The sequence below is a fragment of the Oenanthe melanoleuca genome, chromosome 1 (assembly GCF_029582105.1).
Source record: "Oenanthe melanoleuca isolate GR-GAL-2019-014 chromosome 1, OMel1.0, whole genome shotgun sequence".
Classification (NCBI taxonomy): domain Eukaryota; kingdom Metazoa; phylum Chordata; class Aves; order Passeriformes; family Muscicapidae; genus Oenanthe; species Oenanthe melanoleuca.
Window position 1 is genome coordinate 22106455 of NC_079333.1, and position 24146 is coordinate 22130600.

The 24146-nt window shown below is 43.1% G+C and overlaps 1 protein-coding gene across 1 annotated transcript in view; it reads left to right on the top strand.

Annotated features, from left to right (window-relative positions):
- GAP43 (growth associated protein 43) overlaps positions 1-24146 on the top strand; it is a 58100-nt gene that overhangs the window by 11560 nt on the left and 22394 nt on the right. Inside the window, exon 2 of the mRNA XM_056498423.1 lies at positions 18651-19269. Within this exon, the coding sequence (XP_056354398.1) occupies positions 18651-19269 (619 nt within the window). The remainder of the gene's footprint in view (positions 1-18650; positions 19270-24146) is intronic.

Genomic DNA, 24146 nt, shown 5'->3' on the forward strand with positions numbered 1-24146 from the left:
GAGATTTATCAATTGGTGCCTTCTTCTACCTGCCTGACATGAATTGTCTCAAAGCATTTGTTTGGCAGTCGCTCAGAAATTCCCAGCTGGATTGCTGTACTCCTCTTGGAAATTGCCTTCAGTGCTTAATCCCCTCTGCTGCCATTATGATGTGTCCTAGTGGTTGCTGGGAATACAGAATAAAACATACTGAGATATAATTCACCTTCTCTGGATGTATTCTTATGCAGCAGAGGAGCTATTGCTGCATGGGAATATAAAAGAGCTAAATCTGATCTCTGGTAACTTCCAATATCTCATGCTAAATCCATATAACCCTTAGGAAGATATCCTTTGTTTATTCCTGAGACTTTTCACAACACAAGAGGGGGAACAAGACACCCTGCCTGTAATTAGGATTACCCAGCTTCTGGGAGATGAGATAAATTGTAATAGTCAAAGACAATGTTTTCACCTGCATCAAACTTTGATGAGCTTTTCCTGTTTGGATAAGAATTTTCTTGGTAGGAGTCTTCTTCAAATAGACATTGAGATTTTTAAATTTATTTGTCTGTTGAGATTAGAGGAATAAAGCTTTGAAAGTGCAAAGAATTTTGCAACCATTTAATAGGTAACAGTTGCACCTTTATGAAACAAAGGAGGAGAATGTTATGATTTCTAATGATGAAATTTCCTATTTTCTCCCTTTTGAGTTTACATTTAAAAGATTAAACACCTTTATTAAGCATACATTTAGTTTTCAAAGTCAAACATTTAGTTTGACGTACAGAAAATTAATTAAAAGGGTTGCCTATCCATCTTTAATTTGTCTTCTCTCATGAATAGACATAAAAATGTGCTTCTTAATTATAAGATCAAACACTGGTACCTTTTTTTTTCAATAGGATCCCTGTCTCATTCAGTGCACAGAATGGAATCCACTTAGGGAGTGAATGAGTTTTGCCATAAACTAAGCTGATTTCTATAGGTCTCCTGTTTCATTTACTGCCAGTGATGAAGGTTATGCATTGAATTGGGCAGGGGGCTGTTCAAAAACAGAAGAATGGTCTCATATTTTGGCAATTGAATACTGCCCTGAAGAATTAGGCTTTTTCCTGCCTTTTGTCACAAGTTCCTATGTGATATGAAAAGGCCACATAAATGAGGTTTTCCATGGGTGGTCACTAATTGGTGTGTTCTCGTTTTCTGGGTTCTCAGTTTGAAACACCTGGGGTCTGACTTGCAGAAGTACAGAGCTGGTATTGTATGGAGGTTTGCTGTCAACACACACAGGGCTGGGGAAATATTAATCCAAGGCATCACACATTGGGAACCCCAAATTAGTAGTTGCTCTGGTTTTTGACCTTAGCCTCTTTTTGCTTGAATTTAGTGTCTGTAAAATAGAGATAACAACCTCACCTATCTCCTTGAGAGAATATCCATTAAGGCTCATGAAGCAATGAGATATTATGGCAAAATAGCACCACAGAAAAAGACCATGAGGAAATCAGTATTCTGCATTCAGTGATGGGTTTGAATGGTTTGTGGCAAGCAAGGCATTTTGCTGTGCTTAAAATTAGCATAACAGGAAAATACTGAATTGCCACCCACTCTGTGAGCTCTGTCCTTTGTAGTAGCTAAGATGGGGGACACTTTCATGGAAAAAAAAAAAAGACACAATAATGACTATTAAAAGGCATGTACAGGATGAAGTCAAAGTGAGGTTTCAGAGGTAGTCTCCGTTTTACATTTTCTGCTTTCACCTTTAACATGTGCCCAGAAAGATGCTTGTAAGACAGTCCTTTTATGTAATACATGAGTCACATTACTTTTGACTTGTGCCTGTGAATGATGGGCTGCAAAATAATTATGGAAAAATGGGCCAATAGTGTTATCACTGAAACTAGTACAACACTTTTCATTGATATTGGAGTTTAGATACTTAACAAATAACTCCTAGAACACTCTTGTTATTACTCCATTTGTATGTGAGGAAACTGAGGCACAGAAAAAAGTAGAATAATCTGCTGCAGTAATTCTGCCTGTTTTCTCTGTGTACAATCAAATACTTTTAAGCTAGCATTCATATTCCTTGTGAATGATTTAATCTAGAAAAGACAGAAAAAGGATAGGTTTGTTTCTCTCCTCCTCCTTTTTCATCACCTGGAATAAATTGAGTAATGAAAATAATTTGTTTGCTTTATTTTCCAGTTGTTTTTTATTTGTGTCTGTGGGGTGAGGCATGTATCTGCCTATGGGACTCTATGGGAGGATCTCATAAGGATTAAGGATGAGCTGACCCTGAAGTAGTGGAAGCAAGCAGGTCTGTGCTATCATAAGCCCTGTATTCTGAGCTTTGTGCTGCACTCATGAAGTTCAGGATCTTGGTTGCTGCCCTGGAGGATCTTCAGGTGGGGAGGTTGTGCTTGCAACAGGATTTGGATCACAAGCTCCACACCAGGATGAGCTTAAGAAAGAGATCAGAGCCTTCAAACTGCACTTAGCAGGGAGCCTGAGAAGAGGCAAGAACCTTGGTGGTGGACAGTCATACACTTTCATTGATGAGAGCCTTCTCCATACTCTGAATAGGCTGTTGCTGTTGAGGAGACCAGAAATATTTGTATTGCCTTTCTCAAATTTCTGGTATGTAAGATGGAGCACAATTTTCTGGTCAGGCACAGGTGGGGATTTTTTTCTACCATGGCTACATATGCTGACTGCTGCTGAACTGTTGTGTTGTGTTCTAAGCCTCTGTGTCCATGAGTTATCTCCAGCAGAAAGTTACTTTTCCAAGGGGTGCACAAGGCACTGGTGCAGAGCTGACAGTTAAGACAGAGTGATCAGAAGAGATACTTCATGGAGGCAGTGTAGGTGGCCAAAGAGAAGGTCTTGTTCACAGGTCTGGAGGAAGGACACTGTCCCTCTGCCATTTAAGAATGGAAGTGGAGAGGCTGTCAGTGAAGGGAAGAAAGAGACCTTGCTGCCAAGTGAAAATGTGGCTGTGTCTCTGGGCCAAACCTGATGCATGTTTGCCAGGAAGGCAGTGGAAATGTAGGTCTTGTGTTAACTTTTGTGAGATGGTGGGGATTTTATAGTCCCTACTATTCCCAAAGCAGATGGTATTTTAGGCTAACCTTGCTGCCACAACTCTTGTGGAAGTGTGAGCTGCTACTGCAGAAACGGAAGGGGCGGCAGAAAAGGCACCGGACTACATCAGGAGATAATTTTATTTGAAGTATCCATGGCTGTGGGACTTCACTGGCTTCTCATCCCTCTAGAAGGAGAAGCACTGACCACAGCAGATAATCCTGTAACTTGTAACCATCTGCACTGGAACTGAAGGGGCTTTGCCAAGCTAAGGTCAGCCTTCCCATCTCACAAGGTGCAGTAAGTGACCCACTGGCAGGACTTGCTTGCTTCTCTTCCATGGCTCTGAGCTGTACCTGCAGAGGGAAAAATGTGCTTCTTGTTGCTCTGCCTTGTTATATCCACCCAATTCCATCTTTCACATATGATTCATTTTCTCTCAGCTTCATGCACTATGGTATCATTGATGCTGATATCCCCAACCTGTAATTTTTCAACTTCTCTTAGATACTTGCTTCTAAACTCTCCTTGCTGTCAGGTGCAGCAGACAGCAGGGAATGCTGAGTACCTCTGAGGGGTACCATACAAAGCAGTTCTACTGTTTGGAAATCCATTTGTGGAAGCTGAGCAGCACAGAAATGCCTGGAGAAGTTAATCAGAGTTGGAGATAGGTACAGTTTGTTTTTTTTTTTTAAACCGTAAGCTCAATACTGTGGTGTAAACAGGAGGTCATTTTACTGCCAGAGGCAGTGAAATAGTGCTCAGTTATACTGAGCATGGAAAGTGCTAAACAGGATTTCTGCCATTCCTTTGCTCCACTTCTGTCAACGCCCTGTGCTTCTGCCCTGCAGCAGCCCTGCTATTCCAGCTCTGATGTTCCAGGGTAGCTATGGAGCTGACAAAAACTAGGCAAGGGTATAGCTGATCCTTTGAACAAAGTAATTCTCTGTTCAATAGCTTTTTTGTACATATTAAATGATAAAATCTTCAGGGGGCTTTTCCCTGATGCAGTAATTGTGCATTCATTAAATTGCCAGAGAAGATGTACTTTCTATTAATTTATTTTTTGCTAAGAAAAATCCTTAATTTTCCACTGATTTTCCTACCTCACCTAATTCAAAGATGGACACCTTGTGGCTTTGGACCCGGAGGCAGATAGTGAGGGATTGATGTAAAACTCCTACAATGGAATCACAGAATCACAGAATCATTCAGGTTGGAAAAGACCTTTAAGATCATCGAGTCCAACCTTTGTCCAATCAGCACTGTGTCAACTAAACCATGGCACTGAGTGCCACATCCAGCCACTTCCTGAACATCTCCAGGGGTGGTGTCCACCACCTGTCTGGGCAGCCCATTCCAATGCATGACATCCCTTTCTGTGAAGAAATTCCTCCTTGTGTCAAACCTGAACCTCCCCTGGTGCAGCTTGGGGTTATGGAGATATGCTGTATTACTACTAGCACACTGCTGATGATTCCAGTGCATTTTTATCCGTATCTCCATGTGGGAGGAAGCTCCCAGGGGCTTCCTACAAGCTCTGGGACCTGCCTATCCCATCCCACACTGTATGCTGGCACCCTGGGAACCCATTCCTTGTTTCTGCCTGGGAGCTGCTTGTTGAAAATTCCCACACCTTGCCTAATGGTACTGGATAGGGGCTTGACACCTCTTGGACACTGCAAGTTGTTTTGGGTTTTTTGGGTTTTTTTTGTAAGTTGCTGATGAAGCCAAGAGGTTTAAGTTCCCATTATGTAGTTAATTATATTTTAGAGAGATAAATCTGGGTAAGAGTTGAGTTATACCACATTATTGGGAATGGAAATAGATTTCTACTCCACCTGCAGTATAAGCTAATATATGTGTGACAAAGACCATGGAGAAAATATGTTAGAAGAAAGTTATTAAAAATGTTAAGGCAAATATTAAAAAAATAAGCCAACACCGGGAATGTAGTTGCCTGTGCAACCTCAGTATGGTCTCCTCTTGTGAATGCATTTCAGTATGCTTCTGATAAAAGGAACATATTTTTATTTTCAGGGATTCTGACCACATGCAGGTCACAGAATGGACAGTGCTCACTTAATGAGCAGTTATTCGTTATTTTGAATTCTCATAATAAGTCAGTATGGGATCCCCACAACTTTGCTTAATAGTATTCAAACCTTGCTCTGAAATCAGAAATACTAATTGTCTCCTGGACTGTCTTGTGATTCTGAGCACACCCCAATATCACTTAGTATCTCTTTGCAACACCTATGTGAGATAACTGAGTATTTTTACTCCATTTTTGCAGGTGGACAGCTGAGGCACAAAGAGTTTGGTCAGCAGGATGCCCTAGCTTTATGTCTTGAATTTCAGGAACAGAGGGCCTGACCTTTACTCATGGCTCTTGTTTTCAGTTGCACATATCTGAAAACATCTCCCATTACTGTCAGCTGCAGCCCTGAGTGCTCGGCACTGCTCCAAATCAGATTCAAGGTGTCTGAAGCCAGCAACTGAGAGATGCAGAACTTGTCACTTGGAGTGACCCCATGGAAAGCACAGGCCAGGATAAGAGAGGAATCCACAGCAAAGGCGGGGCAGGGGTGTAGGACAATCATCCGTCATCCCTCGCCCTGGGATCCTCTGTTCTCCTTTGCCAAACTTCTCCCTCCTGCATTTTAACTTTCAACTTCCAACAGCAAAAACTAAGACCTATATCAGTGTAATCCCTTTATACCCCTGAGTTTCCTAAGCTCCAAATATCCAGATTTCCTACTAACACTTTAAGTCTTCTTTAAGCTACTTTGTTTTACTTTCCAATCTTGCAGCAGATATTTACAAGCCTTTTTCCAAACAGTGGCAGGGTGGTATTAGGTAATTTACAGAACTGCCCTAACAAATAAGATTTATATAGGCAGGAGCCTAGCAGGATTTTCAGAGAGCGTTGGTGCCTAATTCGCACTGGTTTCAATAGGATTAAGGGAATGAGGCATTTGTTAAGATCTCACCATTCATTCCTTAAAACATGGCCCTTTAATTCTTTGAGTCAAGTTTGTAGGGGACCACTAGAGCTAAAGCACAGGAATGTATACTAAAATGTTATTAAATTTGTGGTAAAGTTCTGTGAGAGTGCAATCTGTAAAGCAGGCATCTTGGGGAAATGTGTTATATTTTTCTTCAGGCTTCAAAATAATTGTGTCTGCAACCAAAGGAAATTACATGTAGAAACTTTTTTCTCTGCTTTGCACTGAAATCAAAATGTTAGTCACCTGAAAGCCCCAGTAGGTGCAATTCTACATAAGTATCCTCAGGTATTCTAAGGATCAGGCAGATTCTGAAAACTCAGTGACTGATTTGAGAGAGCACAGAAAGTGTTTGTACATTCCTAACTCATTATTTCTGGAAAGGTTCAAATGAGTCTTGTTGAATTTAATCTGTTTGAAAGTATTCTCTATCTAGGGTTAATTTCTGCTTTAATTTCTGTAGGATTTGGTGAATTCATTATGCAGACTGACTTCAGGCAATGTACTCATTGCAATTTGCTCTCTTACTCTACTCTGTTTATACATATGTGTGTGTTTGTGACATGAAGTTGGTGATAGTTGTACAATATGATTTCCTCTCCCTGACTGGGAAGGGAAAGGAAGAGTTACCAAAAAAGAAAAAAAAAGGAAAGAAAAAAAATAAAAAGAAACCACTACACTCCTGAGCTAAAATTTTAGAGAGATATTAATTCACTATGATGGAATTTGCATGATTTTTGCATTGTTTCTATTTTCCTGACAGAAGGACTGGTTAATATGAAAAGTAGACTACAATAAGTGACGTGACCTGGCCACAAAATGTAGACATTTGCATACCATAATCTGGGTTGTTTGAGCAGACCTATGATTTGCTTGACTCCAAAGATATATCTTATGAACACTTCGGTATTTTTATTGTTAATGGGTCAATAAATTGATCTGGCAAGAAGCAACCTTGTCCTGTGACTTCCTGAAGAAGCAGAACCATTATTTTTACCAAAAAGTAACACTATATTTAGGTGGTACTAGGGGAAAACAAGCTGGCTGCTGTAGTATCTGAATTGTTTTTCCTCTGTAAACCAGTGTGCTCCCTATGCCCTTTCAACACACTCCCATTGTCTTGTCTCCCATTGCTTGTTTCATTGCTTCCTTTCCAACATCACAAGGGAGATCCAATCCCACAGATGGAGAAATAATGATGGTTGTCAGAATTATAAATCCTTATGCAATTTATTTTTCTTAGAGCGGGCACCTCTTCCTTCATCTGGAAGGAAGGATGATAGGACCCCTGATGGAAACTCTTGGATAACCACTGATGAGGATTTGATTCTTCTATTTCCTCTCACTTTTCTTGGCTGCTCCAGCTGCTTGACATCCTCAAAAAACTCCTAATGGTGCTGAATAGTATTTGAGGGGAACTGACAGGAAATGGAGCAGTCAGACTGAGGACAGTGTTAGCAATCCAACCTGTGTGGATTCTAAATATCTATAGGACATGGCCATTCATCAGTTCCTTTAAGCTTTTTTTTCCTTTCTTTATCCCCAAGTGTTCAGCTATTTTCAGCTCCACCTATTTTAATGGCTGCAGCTTTCCCTCCTGCCTTTGGGAGTCTGATCCACACATTGATTTATTTTGAGCTATATTGCTAATTACTATTTTTGCAAGTATAGTGTTTCATTATTCATTAAAGCTGGGGAGACATTTTAGTAATTTCTCAGTAGAACAAATGTAAATTCAGTAATCAAGTAAGATCTCTGGTTAGGGTTTAGGAGGGCTAGGAGGAGTGATCTGACAAAGTAGCTGGTATGACAACTGAGAGCTATTGATATATGAAGGAGTGTTACTAAGAAAGCAGAAACAAACTAATGTCAGCATGGACAAGATGCAGGGGCTGGCTGAAATGCTGGAAGGAATTCTTTAGTTCACCGAAGGAATAAACTGCCACAGGAACTCAGAGAGTCATTTTTTGGGGCAAATGTCCAAAGACTGGTAAAAACCTCTCCTGCAGGGTGGATGAAGAAAATCAGCCATGCTGCACTGTAAAGGGAGGGTGTAGAGCCCCTGGAGATTTTCAGTTGTTTTCTCTTTAGTGTGTGACAAGGCTGCTCAGTGTGTACTGGCCCTTACTAAGAGAAGAGGAAACACTGTCCATTTTCTGGTGTTAGATCAATTGGGCAAGCCTCCCAGTGCTTTCTGTCTGGCTTTGCATGGGCTCCTGAGGGAAGAAGGTTCTTATTCTGGAAAGCCATAAGTCCTTCTCAGGATGAAAACCCTATTTCCATATCACACCTTCAGCAGAGTAGAAAGAATTGGAAGTAGCTCTGTGCACTCTGCCTGCCCAGCTATCCTAGGAGTCCTTACAGGGTCCCTTTTCCCTCAGCTCCTCTGCCAGGGGGCCTATGAGTAAAGCCCCCACAGGGTGGGCTCCAGGGGTTTCTGGATGTAGAGTACAGTTCTGCTGCAGATGCACAGAGTTGCATCTAAACTGTGTGCCCAGGGAAAAGACATTACAATATGCTATGCTTTGAGGCCACTGACATTCTTTCTCACTGAAGGATGGAAAAAAACTAGAAGACCTTATGACCAAGATACAAAATAATTTCTGAAGCCCTTTTTAAATAACAATTTTAAAATGGGAAGCCTGGGTGGTGAAAAAAATTGGAATAAATAACAGTTGTACTCCAGCAGGAAGATTAGGACAAGGTCTGGATGACTATTTAAATGTGGTTGTGATATACTAGCCCTTGTAAGTGGTGGATCCAAAGACTTGTGGCTTTTTCCCTAGCACATCTATTCAACATGTTCCCTTTGGCCAGGGGTCTTTATAGCACTAAAATAGCAGGATCCACAAAGGGGTTTTTGCAGCAGGCACTGCAGGCTCACCGCCCCCTCCCCCCTTTTCAATAGGGTTGAATACAGTAAAGGAGCAAAGGAGGAAACAAGATGGCTCAAAGCCACATGTGCATTTCCCATAGCTCAGTGCCAGGGTCTAGAAAAAGTGATTAAGCCCTGGAGTTATGAGTCTTGTGTTCAGGATCTTCCCAGCCAAAACCAAGCCTATACTCTGGTGACAACCCCCCTGAAGAGGGGAGAGAGGAGAGAGGTATGGCACAACATTATGCCCTTGGGACTGTGCTACTCAGGAGTTACAGCTGCCATCACAGGCCTGACTGATCAGTTTTACAGACCTTGGGAAGTACTGGAATTACACAAACTGAGCAGTCAAGCCCAGATTCTCGGGTGAAAGAAGCTGTGTCATACATGTCCTCTCTGGAGACCTTTTCAGGTTGTGACAGACTTAAGCCCCATTTTAGGATGTTCTCATCCTGCACTGCCAGGAGAAAGTAGAGCATGGCTTAAATATTGCACAATGCTTTACTGAGCTACATATCATGCATTTGAGGTTCTTGCAGCACTACAAATACTAATTTAATTATGTTCAGAATCCTTCTGGAACTTAATAATATCTCCATTTTTAAGTTGTTTGGAGCAGCAGACCACAGAGGCCTTGTAAAAATTATCCCCAGCAAAATGTCACTAGAATCTATGAAATGAAATGCCACTTGCATCATCTGACATTGCTTTTGGAACTGGACTTCAAATAAGACTTCCATACAACCAATAATAAGTTAATCAGTTGGGATAGAAGGAATAGAAAAAGATGGTCTGGGTCTTCTCACACTTTTCTGTGAATCAGCAGTATATCAGAGCTTGAAGTGGGACCAGTGACTTGTCTCCTGTATTTGATATCTTAAAAGTAGGTCTAACTCTGACTGTTCTCACCTGGCAGTGCCTAAGCAGGGAGGAGATATGGATATCTCTCCTTTCTCTGCTTGTACTTTAAACATGTATAAGAAATGAACACCAAACATAGGCCAAGAATAATAATGTCACATAGGGTCTTCTGGAAGGTCCATGACATCCAAGACATGGAGTTGCTGTGAAGAATTCAGATTCATAAGATGGGTCCATGTCTTACCCACTGCTTGTGGTGAATTCATACACAGGCTGTCATGGCAGTCCTATCAGAAACCTTGTAGAAGATCTGTGGGGCAAATATCAACATTAGTGCCACTGAAGTAAAGGTGGGTGGAGACAATGGCCAGGACAATCTCTGGGTCTTCAAGCCCCAATAGGCATGAAGATCCACCACACAAATCAATAAACTGAGCTTCCATCAGATCAGATCCAGACTCAACACCCTGATTCTCTGCCTTCCAGCTGTTGGCTGATATTCTGTCCTGATGAAGCTGAGGCCGGTGTTAACAGGGTCAGGAAATCCCATGGAAGAAGAAGCAGTAGCCCCAGCAGGGCTACTCCCGGCTGGTTGAGGAGAGGCCATGACAGTGAGACCTGTTGAATGCATCAGAACCAGAAGCTGAGAAAAAGCCAGCTGCCCCAGTGAGAAGATAGAGTCTATACCAATAGGTAGAAGCCATCACAATGGATTGCTGCTCTTTGGGGATACAATATCATGGTACACACAGAGCTCAGATCTGTGGTTGTGAGATTGGCCTATTTGGAACTAAAGCTGAAGAGGCTATGGGAGAGGGTATCTTATGTGGAGCTGTTTTAACTCCAGTTTATCAAATTGTCTCGACCTACAGCTCTGGTTTACTTTGGATTTTGCTAAGACCAGTTCTGATGACTTGAAAAAATTGTATGTTGCTTCTCAGGGAATGGGGAGGCTGTTGACTAAAGGTAATGCTTGGGGCTAGGCTCTCTTTCAAGACTGGAAAAACAAAAGACAAAGGTCTGATCAGTAGGTTAATGGAACAGTAAGAAAGTACTTTACTACAGTACTTACTTAACTGGCCTTGCCAGGTACCAGTCAAAAATCCTGGTTTCTGCCTTCTTCAGCTCACCCTGTAATTTCAGCTGGAGTACACACCTTTGTCCCTCCTGAAGTTTAATTGCTGTGTGTGACTGAAGGCACAGGTGGCAGCCACAGGGTTTCACCCCAGCTATAGCTGCAGTTCAGGAGGAAAAACACCTTTTCTTCTTTGTGCAGGTGCTAGGTATAAAGCAGTGGTGGTGTCAAAGGGCAAGTCCCACCTGACTAACCTAGTGGTTTTTTGTGATGTGAACAGGGGAAGGGCTACAGATGTCACCACTGGGACTTCTGCAAGGCCTTTAATATAGTCCTAATGACATCCTTCTCTCTAAACTTGATTGATTTGATGGGAATACTCTTCAGTGAGTGAGGAATTGGTTGGACAGTTACCTCCTGAGGCTAGCAGTCAACAATCTGGAGCCCCTGTAGACACTGATGACAAGTGGTGACCTTTAGGGGTCCAAAAGGGACCAGTGCTACTTAATGTCTTTCTCAGTGACAGAGACAGTGGGATCAAGTGCACCACCAGCATATTTGCAGCACACCAAGCTGAGTGCTGTCGACAGGCTTGAAGGATGGGACACCCTGTGTTGCCATGGAAGGAATGGGGTAGGAGCAGGACATAAGCTTCTGTCTCCTGTGGAAGTCATTCTGGAGACCCTGCACAAGCCTGAACTCTGGGGAATCTCAGCATCTGTCTGCCCAAGATCTCAGGGGAGCAAGTCTGAGCAGGAACTTAGCCTCTGTGCTCTGGGTGCAGCTAGATAAGCATCAAATGTGTCCAGTTCTCATGGGGGCAGGCACTCTGAGCCACCTGAAGCTAATAACAATTCCCTAAAAATTTTTTTGGAGTCCAAAACTAAGCAAGCAAGGAAAAAAGGGACTTGGAGAGAAAAAGTAGGAAAGAAGAGACATTGATAATTCTGGGTTTCATTACGAGCTCATGGTCAGCAGACTATGGATCAGACTCTGAAAGTGCAACTTCAAAATAACCCACATAGCAGCAACCATCCTTGCCCAAATTGTCCCCAACACAACCAAGCAAACCACCTAGTTTGAGCATAAAAAGATAAAATTTCTCTTTAGTGGAGTGACAAACAAGCACATCTACATCAAAAATCACCTATTATTTGAATGGACTTCTCTAATCAAAGCATAGTTCAAGGGAAATTTTTCACCTGGACCTTTTGCTGAATTTCTTCACTGTGGGCTATTTTGGGAGTTGATTTACACTGTCAGCTTGGATACCTTCCTGCTTCCTTTCTAGGCTTTGATCCCTTGATTTGAATGCCTGCTGACTGGCTCCTTCTGGAGTGACACAAGTATTTCCCTCCAAAAAAGGAGACTAGACACAACTGACAGTACAGTATGGACCAGAATCCAACCTCAAACAAGAGCATAAATGTTGACTGTGCCAAAGACTCAAGACCTTTGACACAGTCCCCACAGACCTTGTGGCCTGGAGTGCCCTCATACCCTTAAGCCACACCTCAGGGTATACACACACCCTTGGCATGAACTATAAATGCACCACCTTCTCAAACTCCAACCCACTCCTATCTCTGAGACTCTGTGTGCTTTGAATTGAAAGATGACTGAGTGCAGCCTGTGCCCCACAACCACCAAAGTGCTCCACAAAGCCCAGACCAGACCCAAGGCAAGTGTTTTCCCCTGTGAGCTTCTCTGCTCCAGAAAGCATGAACATCATCCTGAACATCATCCGCTTGGTGTCCCCTTCAGGGCCAAGGCTCTACTTTCTTTCACCCAGCCTGCAAAGGCAACATAAGCAGTAGTGAGTGCCTTTTTCCATTTAACTGATGGAGCTGTAGGAGCTTCAGGGTGGTAGAGGGCACTGTGGTTGACCACCAGCTGAAGAGAAATTAAGGGTGACCAACAGAAGGGAGAGTCACAAAACAGGTAAGGAGAGTATGGATTTATTGAGAAAGCTCACTAGAAATATCTAAACAGGTCTAACTTAGATTGTCTTCCACCTCTCTTTGCAGCCACTGTACATGAGTGAATAACATCCCTCCATCTACCTTGCTGTCATCTTATTTTAATCTAGGCACCATAAAATAGAGGGGAGTTTTCCTACATATGAGAGGATCTTGTAGAGGAAGGGTGGAAACTCCATTGTTAGAGGATTTGAAACTGGAAAGCTGAAACCCTGCTAGCTGTACCCTGGGGAACAATCCTGCATAGGCCTTCAGAGGGATGAATTAACCTTTTCTTTCTCAAGGGTGTTTTACCCACCATCACCATAGTCATCCTGGGAAAATAAAGGAACTCTGTTTCCTCACCTGGAAGACAGGTTGCTGACAGGTGCCATCCTCTAGCCAAGTGTCTTCACACCATTTACTGGGTTAAAAAAAAGCTGCTCTGTGTGCTAAATTGCTTCCTCACTTCCCAAAGTGTGAAAGCCTTTTCTCTCTTTTACGTGTCCATGCTGAATTCCTTCTGGAGAGACAGCTGGTCTTTTTTTTTTTTTTTTTAATTCATTCTTCTCCTTAAATGCTGTCTCTGAGACAAATCAGGTCATGTGGAGCCAGGCCCATGAAAAATGCTGAAGTGACTCAATCCTGGAAATCACTGGGAGCTGGATGCCTTAATTTCTTTGTAAGTCTAGGCCCAAGTAGTCTTGAGTAACATCTATAAGAACATACATTGTGTTCTAGTCAAGAACAGAGCATGGGCTGAGACACATCTTAACCCCACAAATAGCACAGGAGTTTGGGTGATTCAGCACTAGTTCACATAAATAACTGAAGGAAAGGTTTCCACACATACTTTAGCACAGGTGTCATGAGAAAATAATGACTTTGGGCCCTTATTTCTCTGTGTGACTACACAGTTGTTTGTTTTGGGGTTTTTTTTCCCAATGATAGTCATGTATCATATTTCCCTTGCGTTAAATGGGTGAAGTGGGTTATTGAGTGTATTATTGTCAATGGTCCTATGGATCCTATGGTTGTCCAGGCTCTGGCCAGTATTGATGCCCTGTCTGGTGAAAGGTATTTAAGTCCTAAATCTGGGCTCCCAGCACACAGTTTTCAGAATACTGGGAGATGGCCATGTGTATCAAAGGGCTCTGGGATGTGGTCACATTTAAGAGGAGCTCCTAACTAAGGACAGAAAGGAGCAGGATATCAGGGTGGTGGCTGAGCATATATCATGGCTGTAGCATACAGCAGCCAGATCCAAGGTGAACATTAAGGAGGGTGATACATGCTATATATTGGAGGGAAAAGAAACACCAGGAAAAGGAGAGCTAGATAGAGAAGCAGAGGGAGCTGTATAATATTTAAACACCTTTCAATGAAACAGTAAGTTCTTTCTTGGTCTCTCCACCCTAGCATTCAGAATACAAAACAACTTGATTATTTTTCCAAGGAAAGGCAATGAGGTTTACCATGAGAGACAAGTGGACTGACAGCAAGCAAGGACCAAAGCACTCAGTCCTCTCCTTTCTTTGCCTACATGTGGCTGCAAACACATGGAACATCTAGAAAACACCTAGGTTCTCCATTTCTCCTTTCCTGAAATGCCAGGACAGGAGATATTTAAAAGGGTCTGGTCTTCCTTAATTATTTGCCTAAGCTGTGAGTTTGGAGATGGAAGGTGTAAAAGTGGCCAGAGATTTGAAATCTTCTTGTCATGGCTCCAGGAAATTTCTACATACCTGGTATCTAAGAATTAACCTCTGCCCTATCTGTGATTTAAAATTAATTTCTTATCTCCTACTTTCTCAGCTAAGTGATAGCAAGAAAAGTCTCACTTACAGGAACACCCTGCCTGGGAAGGGATGTCCTAGAAACCTGGAGGTGTGGCAGACAAGCAGATGGGGATGGTGAGAGAATCATCCCTCTAGGACTTGAAAGATACTATGGACTGTGTAAATAGACACATAAATGTGTGTTTCATGAAGGCAAAGATTTCCACACTGGCTTCATTGGGTATGTGAGGATGGTCTGAACAAAAAAATGGACATGTTTGACTGTGTCCTTTTATAGATCCATTTAGCTCTTCATCCACCTGCCTCAGTGATACCTTTCTTGCCATTACAGGATCCATGATTCATTTAAAATTAAATGAAACAGAGGACATTTGCTCTGTGTAGAATGGCAATACATTGCATGTACCCTAACAGTACCTCGAATATGTCAGTATTAAGTATTAAGTTTACTTTACACATAAATGTGTAAATGAAGGGGAGGAGGGTGATGGAATACTAATATCTGAAACCTATCCCTAACAGACTTGATTCCTGGCTGAGAATTCTAGATTCCATGCAAACACTAGTAATAATAGTCACTTTTATTCTAGCCACAATACTACAGCCAAGATGTCATGAATGCTTGGGAGATAGATAAGACAGACAGATTTCTTGTTTTCCACTGACATGGTTTTGAATGCATCCTGGCAGAGCTGACTCACCCTTTTAGCTTTTCAAGGAAGACAAATTGCTTTCCAGGAGCTTCTGCCATATACAGGTTATTTTTGAGTGCTTCCTTAATTAAGGTTTATCTCTGGTGCACATAATCCACAGATGAAAAGCCCTTGGGTCTTTTTTTTTTTTTTTTTTTTTTGAACAGAAGTTTCCCCCTGAACAACCTGTTTCTCACCCAACTGCCCAACCCATTGTTATACAACATGACACACACACTTTATGGATACCATGTCCTAACCCAGAAGTAGCTGCAGGCCAGTAGCCTGAAAAAAAAAAAGTAATTTCAAATGCCTGGGATGCTTTACTGGGGAAGGACTGAATAGAAACAGGATTCCTGAGGGCCAGAGTTGGCAAAGACAAACTATTAGTACATTTCTTTCATCCACCATCTTCCACTCCACCTCTGCCCCAGGTGTTATGTTTCTTATCTTCTGTATCTAAAATTATGCTGAAAGCACCCTACTGGAAATACATTTTGCAGTTGCAAAATTTGGGATCTGGCAAGGACTCATGGCTGTCATCCCAACTGGGAGAAGAGGACAATGATGTCACTAGAACATCAAAGGAGCCTTTTAGTTCTGCTATGCTGTAGGTGCAGGTGAGAGAGGTTTTGGTCTGAGCTTCCTGGAAAGAAGTGCTCTCCCATCCCCTGCCAGGTCAGGGGCTGACAGGGACACAGGGTGGCTGTGGCTCACTGTGCCTTGGGCTCTGGCTAGCAGGGGAAGGAGATAAACCTTTACAGGGCTGCATAGCCTAGGTAACAGAGCAGCTCCTCTGGAGTCAGAGTCAGGCATGCAGCAGTCCATGACCTGTAATAGCTCTCTTGGTTGGTGAAGGAAGTATGTGGGATGTGAGAGCAACAAGGCCAGTGGCAAGAGAAATCTCCCTTCAGTCGATGTTTTTCTTGTTTGTCCAGGGATCACCAATTTTGCCACATTCACTCATGGTTGTGCAGGAATCAGGCAATTAGGCATGGGGACTGGACCCTTAAGGCCTCATAATTATGTCTAAATTGTCTTTCCAGTCTCCCAATCTTGCTGCTGTTTGAGACTAGCCTCAGTCCTTGGGGAGAAGGAGTCAAAGCTACAGCATCTGAGTGTTACAGTTCTCTGAAGCAGTACCAGTCTCTTTTGGTGTTGCTGTGGCTACAGTGTAATGCTGCCATATCCAAGATCCCGTGAAACCAGCTAGTTCAGGTACTAGCAGTTAAGTTGCCACAGCAACACAAGACTTACTGCAAGCTGCAGAACTTGTCTAAGGAACAGGATGGATGAGCCTGTGTGGAGCTCTGCACTATCTGGCTTGTTTAAATGTACTTCCAATTTGTTTCCACCTCCTTGTGCTGAAGTAGGCTGAAAAGCTTACCCAGATACTGAATAACAGTGTTGAGCTAGCTATGCAAGACACACAAGTGGTTGTGTCACTGGTGCCTGTATCATACTTGCACATAACCATCACCTGCTCTCTGACAAGCTGAGGCAAACACACAAAGTCCGTCCCACTTTTCATACTGTGTCATTTAATACACTTGGGGAAGTGTAGCCATAATGCTCACCCTGTGATTTGTGCAACAGCCATTTTGTCCCTGGGCATGGTCAGGAGCACAAAAACTCCTTGTGCAGAATTCTGTGTGTTAATCCCATTTATATATTCATTTACAGCCTTTTTCACCCCTTACATAAGCATCCTGTGCCCCTCCCATCTCACTTCCTGCTGTATACAGACCCATCCACACCCCTGCACAGCTGTGTGGGGTGGCTCTTTTCCTCGATCATTTGGAGCTGCTCAGTCCTAGGCCACCACACCCACTAAAGGAATGATGGGCACCAAAGCCAGGGTGAGGGATCTGTGGGACATAGGGGATACCACCTCTGGTGTGGCAGTGGACACCAGATCGGCTCCCTGGCTGAGCACCACTCCCACATGTGCTTGTCCTTGTTTTGTGCTATGGAAATGATCACTTCCAGTCTGTTTCCCAGGAATTACTGCTACTGTGACCACCCTTCTTTCCCCCTGTCCACAGGCATGATGTTTCCGTGGCACATCTGCACATTGCAGTGTCTTCTCCCTTCTTCCTGCCACACTTTTATTGAACTTGTTTGTAAGTTGTCCCCTCTCTCTGCTCTTGTGATGAGAGCATTTCCCCAGATGGCAGTGGCCAAAGGAGTGGCTCCCTCATCCCACGCAGGAGTAAATGCTTCTGTCTTTCCCAGTCAGCTTGTTTTGTTTTGTGACCTGAGCCAGTGATGGAAACCAGGTGCAGACAGCAAAGAGGCCAGTGGCTCTGTTTCTACATAGGTCTTTTGAATGCTTTCCAATGGGACTATTAATAGAACAGAGTTCTTTCATCAACAGGCAGCTGAGCTGTTACTTGCCCAAGAGCTGCTGAATTATTGGGGTGAAGCCTGGTCTGTCCTGTAGATTCAGTGAAGGTTTATAAGCTGAGCATTATCTCTCTGCAGCAGAACAGTGTGAGGAACAGGCTCTGTTTTGGTCCTATTTAAGACTTTAATGCACGATTTAAGTCTAAAACACACAGGGAATGCCTGTTCTTTGTTATAAGGTTGAATTCCCTCTGATAGTCAGAGAAATAATAATAGTCAGCTGAAATTGGAAAGAGTGATATTAATCTGCCTATTAAACCTTCAGTGAAACCATGAGTGGAGAGCACTTGCAGGCATGGTGTTTGTGAGGAGCACATCCTGTGAATATCTGTGTGTGTGTGACAGCATGGAACTGTGGCAGGGCAGGCAGCAATCCTATTCTCGTTGGCAATCCCCAGCCCAAAAGCTGTAACAGACAAAGCACTTGGTGTCATTAGAGACACCTGTGAAACAAGTGGTCATTAGAAAGAAACACCGACTTGAAGGCAGAGGTGGATTGGGAAGGGCTGTGAAAATCTCCCTCAGGGGAGTGTTTTGAAAATGAGTAGGGGAAAAAAAACTGGTATATTTCAAAATGAATGGGAAAATAAATCATGGGAATAGAGACAACCCAGCTAGTGAAAGCCTATCCACAGAGCCAAAATGCTCTCCACATTGCTGACAGAGAGGATTAGGTGCTTTAAATTTCTTTTACCAACCTCTGGCTGGAGACCTATGTCTGTCCAGCCTTTGGAGCCACCTGGCTCCAAACCCATACCAAATGGAAAGGCTGTTTTGAAACTTTTCATTGGTTAGCATGAGGGGAAAGCGAGATATTCTCAATAAAATTAGAGCATCTGCTACACCTGAAGAAATCTTAATTTATCTCCCTCTTATCTCCTCTGCCCTCCTCTCTTGCTCTTTTTCAAAGGTTGAAAAAAATGAGGATGGAGACCAAAAGATCGAGCAAGATGGCATCAAACCAGAAGATAAAGCTCATAAGGCAGCCACCAAAATCCAGGCCAGCTTCCGTGGACACATAACAAGGAAAAAGCTCAAGGGGGAGAAGAAGGGAGATGCCCCAGCATCTGAGACTGATGCCACCGACAAGAAGGAGGAAGGCCCTGCCGGCGGAGCGGCCGAGAACAAAGAGAGCGAGGCTCCTGCTGCCACAGAAGGCGCCGCCGACAGTGCCCAGCAGGAGGAGGGCAGCAAAGGCAGCAGCGCGCCCGCGGAGGAGAAAAAGGGAGACGGAGCCGAGACGGGCTCGGAGCAGCCAGCCCCGCAGGCTGCCGCCCCCGCTGCCTCCTCCGAGGAAAAGCCCGCTGCCGCTGCCCCCGAAAGGGAAAGTGCCACTAAAGCTTCCACTGATAACTCGCCGTCCTTGAAGGCTGACGAAGCCCAAGACAAAGAGGAGCCTAAACAAGCCGACGTGCCTGCTGCTGACACCACTGCCACCGCCACCCCTGCCGCAGAGGATGCTACTGCCAAGGCAACAGCGCAACCCCAAATGGAGACAGTGGAGAGCAGCCAAAGCGAAGAGAAGACAGGTGAGTGAGCGAGTGCCTCGCCAGGGAATGGCCTCTCCAGAAATGGATACCTCCCTTGGTCTCCTGGGAGCAAGAGCTGGTGTGGGGAATAGGTTTAAGAGTTAACAGGGAATCCCCTTGCCAGTTTTTAGGGGTAGGAGAGATTAATTTCTTACTTAACACCTTCTTTCCTTCTTCCAATCACTTTTGGAAATACTGCAGCTTCTGCTGAGGTTCCTGTTCCTCTAGATGCAGGTGCCATAAGCCCTTCTTTCCATGGTGGCAGGAGGGTGTCTGCCAGCTGGGAGGCTTGAAGGGAGAGCTCCCCAAACTCTGCCTTTGCTAAAGACAGTGCTGAACCTTTCCAGTCACACTAGAATAGACAGCTCCGGTGGGGCAACTTGGCCAGGTCACTGGAAGCTTCCAGCTTGAGCTGAAAATCTCACAAGACAAAATTTGTCTCATACTGCAGGAGACCTTGCTGGTGGGATGGTAATGGAGTCAAAAGGGGTCTTTCTTCCATTTACTTGTGTATGGATGAGATTCTTAGTACTGGTTAGTACTAAAGGGGGTAAATGATGCCTTAAGTTTTATATTTTTCAGATTCTCTGCTGCCTGGTATGTAACTCTGAAACTTTGTATTAGGTATTAGTGAGTTCTCTTCACAGGGTAGTTAGACAAAACAATCCCTTCCCAGTTAGAGAATCAAGAACAACCATTACCCAAAAAGCAGAAACAGCAGCAGAGTGAAGGGCAAGCAAGGAGGTTGAAACCTCATAACCTGGGCCTGTAACTGGACAATTAACCCCAATATATAAATAGACAAAAACTTTAAAAATTGTAAAAACTCATGACTGGCATCCATCTTGGATCCATCCTGGGCGTAGCCCTGGCCAGGCTTTTGTACTGCCCAAGGTGTATCCTTTCAAGGCCTTTCCATAAATACCTATTTTATTCTTTTAACTGTCTAGTCTCTGTTCCAGATCAGCCTCTCTAGGCATCAAAACCACATCCTAGTCAGGAACATCTTATTATCAGCAGTGCTTGTAGTTTCATCCACATCCATACTTGCAGGGTTTCTACTTGGAGTACCCCCTGCCAGGCAAGCTTGCATGAGGCTTTGGATGTGTCAGCTAATTCAGACATGGGAAACAAGAGAATTACATAGGAAATGGAAAGATTAAGGGCCCTGACAGATTAAGGGGCTTGAATGAGGACAGAAGAGAGGGTTGAATACTAAGAGTCACTCTAGAATTGTTTTCAATTCCTCACTGTTGACCAAGTGCAAGTCTGCTTAACCAGTTCCCCTGGGAAGGGGTGAAGAGTTTTGACAGGCAAAAGAGGACATATTTGGACAAAAAAAAATAACATTTACAAACCATAAAGAAGAGTCGGATACAAATTGTGATACTGAGCTGAGTAGAAAATGTGTCAAAGATCTGAGGGTATTTTTCTCTTGTTCTTGACCTTTCTTATTTCATCAAAGAAATAGAACACAAACAAAAAAAAAAAAAAGGTAACATTGGAGGTAGGCTCCACATGAAGCTCAATTAAGAGGCAGTACCTAGCAAAACTGGCCTCCACATTCATTAAATACTCTGTTGTACAGAGCAGCCTGCATTCATTAGCTTGTTGGGGGGAAATGTTGCATATCACCTTGATGTTCATAAACAGCCTGATGTAAATTTTAGAGAGCCTCAGCACCCAGTCTTGTACTTAGAGATATTTCTCCATAATTTCATTTGGCCCACTACTTCTCCTACACAAATTGCAACTCCCACTCTCCAATTAGGCTTTCAAGCCTCATAGCTAACCTGGGGCTTCAGGGAACTCTATTCCTGCTCAACAAAGTGGACAGATAGGGAAGAACAGATATCCAAAAGGACAGATTAAATACTGGGAAAGTATGCAGGACATTTGAGATTTAAGGGATGAGCAAGGGGAGCAGCCTTCAAGAACTAGAGTCTGAACTGATTGTACACAAATACAAAGGGTTGCTGGTTTTACTTCTTATTCAGAAATTTCTAGAAATAAGCCTTGAAATTGAATTATCTACATTTGCTTTTTGCTGTCCAGGTCTCCAGCCATTTGTTCTTACTTTATATGAGGAGTTAAGTAGCAACATAAATGTCATGTGATTAGTGAAATGTAATTTGCTATGTTGCATGCTGTACTTGTGTTGGTTTTATACTTGGGCAAAGGTATAAACATCAATGGCAAGAATAGGGCAGTGTGAATCAGCGTTTTGGGGTCCTCTGTACACAGGATAATGAATGCTAATTTCCTGTTATTTAAGACCTGGGATGCCTTATTCCTAAGCAAGAGTGATTCTGCTTTGAATTGACATTCCATTTTTATTCAGATTAATCTGCTCTAATGAATAGAGGTAGGACATTTATAGTAGCAAGCTATTTGATTTTAATTTTCATTGATTTTACCTGTTTAGAGTTGACACTCATGAAAAAATTGTTTATTTCTATGCAATATTCTGAATAATTTTCAGATACCCTCCCCATGCTCTTGTTGGTTTTAACGTAATTTGAAGTGGCCAACCATTCATGGACACATCATTTGAAGTGGCCATTTAAAATGCACAATTTAGTATGCATTTGCACATGATACTATTACTTATGTAAACATCTAGCCAACAGAGGGAGCTGGAAAAGCTACAATCAAATATATATTTAAAAATGAGTTTTCAGTGATCAAGTGTTCAAGACCAGTATGTGCATTCATTTGCACTTATTCAGTATGCATGCAGTGACACACAAGCTTAGCAATGTTTGCAGAAAGCAAACATGGAAGGTGCATGGCCAGAGTCAAGCTGATAGCCTCTTTAAAATGTTAATGAATATAGATTTTTTTAAATTCCTATTCCACTATGATATCAGCCTTCCAGTCACAAACCCGAACAGCTGGCTAAGTGACCCCAGAGTCATCCAAGAAAAAAATGCAAAAAAGATTAAATAGGTCTCCTTGTACATCTCTCTGAGGATTCCAGGCTGGGCTCTGCAATATACCCTATAGCACTATGGCCACAACTGCAGGAAGCTGCTTCCTTCTTAAAGAATATTCCTCTGAAGAGCATCATGACAGTATGGAAGCACCCACAGGCAGGAAATATTTCCTGACAGAAAGTCTGTGTTTTCTTTTTGCCATCTTCATACTATTGCTCTCTCATATTTTTAAACCTCTCTGTCTCTCTTGTTACTCTTCCCATAGACTTAAACACAGTTGCCAGGTCTCAACCTTTCTCCCGGTCTTCCCCCAGCAAACACAGCACTGGTGCTTGCTGGTGTGGCTGCCATGGTCATTCATGAAACAGGGGACATCTGCCACTTTGTACCTCTCCAGCTGAGGGACAGATCCTCTTTCAGCTTCATCTGTCCCCTTGGCCTTCAAAGGTCACTTCTTACCATCTCTGTGATCGAAGACTGGCACTGTAGTGTGCTGTGTCAGGCTGCCAAAAATAAATCAAATTGGCTCCTGGCCAGTGTCATGGGTTGGCTGGTTGCCATGGCAGGCTTGGCTGCCACTACCCTGAGCTGCTATGGGGTGGTGGTGCTCATCTGCCTTGAATTTTACTACAATGCCTTTATCATGCTATCTGTGGATACCTTCTCTGGTGCAACCACAAGCAAAAGGCAAAGGCATTTAATTCATGCCCAAGAGAGATTTTTGCCTTTATCTATGGGCAGGATAGAAAAAGACAGGATGTGGGGAAAAGAAACCAGATAAAGAGAAGTGCAGAGATTTTAACACTTAGTATTTCTGGACTGGGGGATGGACAGAGTGGTTTTTTGTTCCAGTCAGTAGCTCCCCTGACAGCCCTCACTTCTCTCCTTAATACAGTAGGGCAGTTCCTAAGCAATCCTCAGTGCATCTAAAAGTAAAAAAAGAGTTGGATTCCAGTCTGGATAAGGCATGACATGAGTCAGTGGGTTTTGTTCAGTGGCAATGAAGGATTGATGCAAGAAGGACAATTTCTCAAATTTCTCAAACCTCTTAATGTCTTTTGGTGGATGATGGGAATGCCAAGAAGTTGTCTTGTCATCTGAGCATCCTTTTCAAGACTTAGATGTATAGATTTTCTTCTTATGATCCTACATTTGGCTCTTCAGTGTTGATTTTATGCTTAGAGAGGCTCTCTTAGATGCCAGCCTACTCAACAGGACAGAATCCAAAAGTGATGGAGGGAATTTATACATTTCATATGGATGAGGAAGTGAGACTCGTTCTAATCATGGTTGCATTGGCTTAAATCCAGAGAGTCTCCATGAAGGTTACTGGAAAGAGTCTGGTACTGCAGCTTTGAAATGAGATCAGTATCCAGCACAGGAGACTATGGAAGAAGATGGGCTATGATGTCCTCCCAGGGAGGAGAGGAGGTGAATGTCACACAGTGTTAGACTCGATTTGTACTCTCACAAGTTTTCACGTCTCACCTCCAAATTTGGTTGGCTCTAACATCAAAGCACTCTCAGATTGTCAGGTAAAAATACAAAGCCCAGAAATGTGAAAGAGTAAATTGTGCCTAAGGAAACAAATGGATCTTTTTTGGGAAATGAAGAATGCTTTTCCTGCTTCATGAAATAGCCCTACAATGGAGCAGCTTCACAGCTGAAATGAAAAATCAGCCAGGTGACAAGTGCTTTGCATGTAAGTGGGCTAGCAGTTCCCCCAGGGCCCTATATCCTGCAGCAAGGAGCAGTGGGAGGCACCATCTTCACTTCCTCAGAGGGAGCAAGTCCCTGTGGATCCTTTTTCAGGTTTACAGTTGAATCAGTTCTTTGTTTTCAGTTCAATCCCCATATTGATGGAAGGACAATACTTGCTGCACTTCGGGAGCACTGGCTGTATAAAGATTTGGAAAGGGAGATGGTCTATTGTCTTTTACC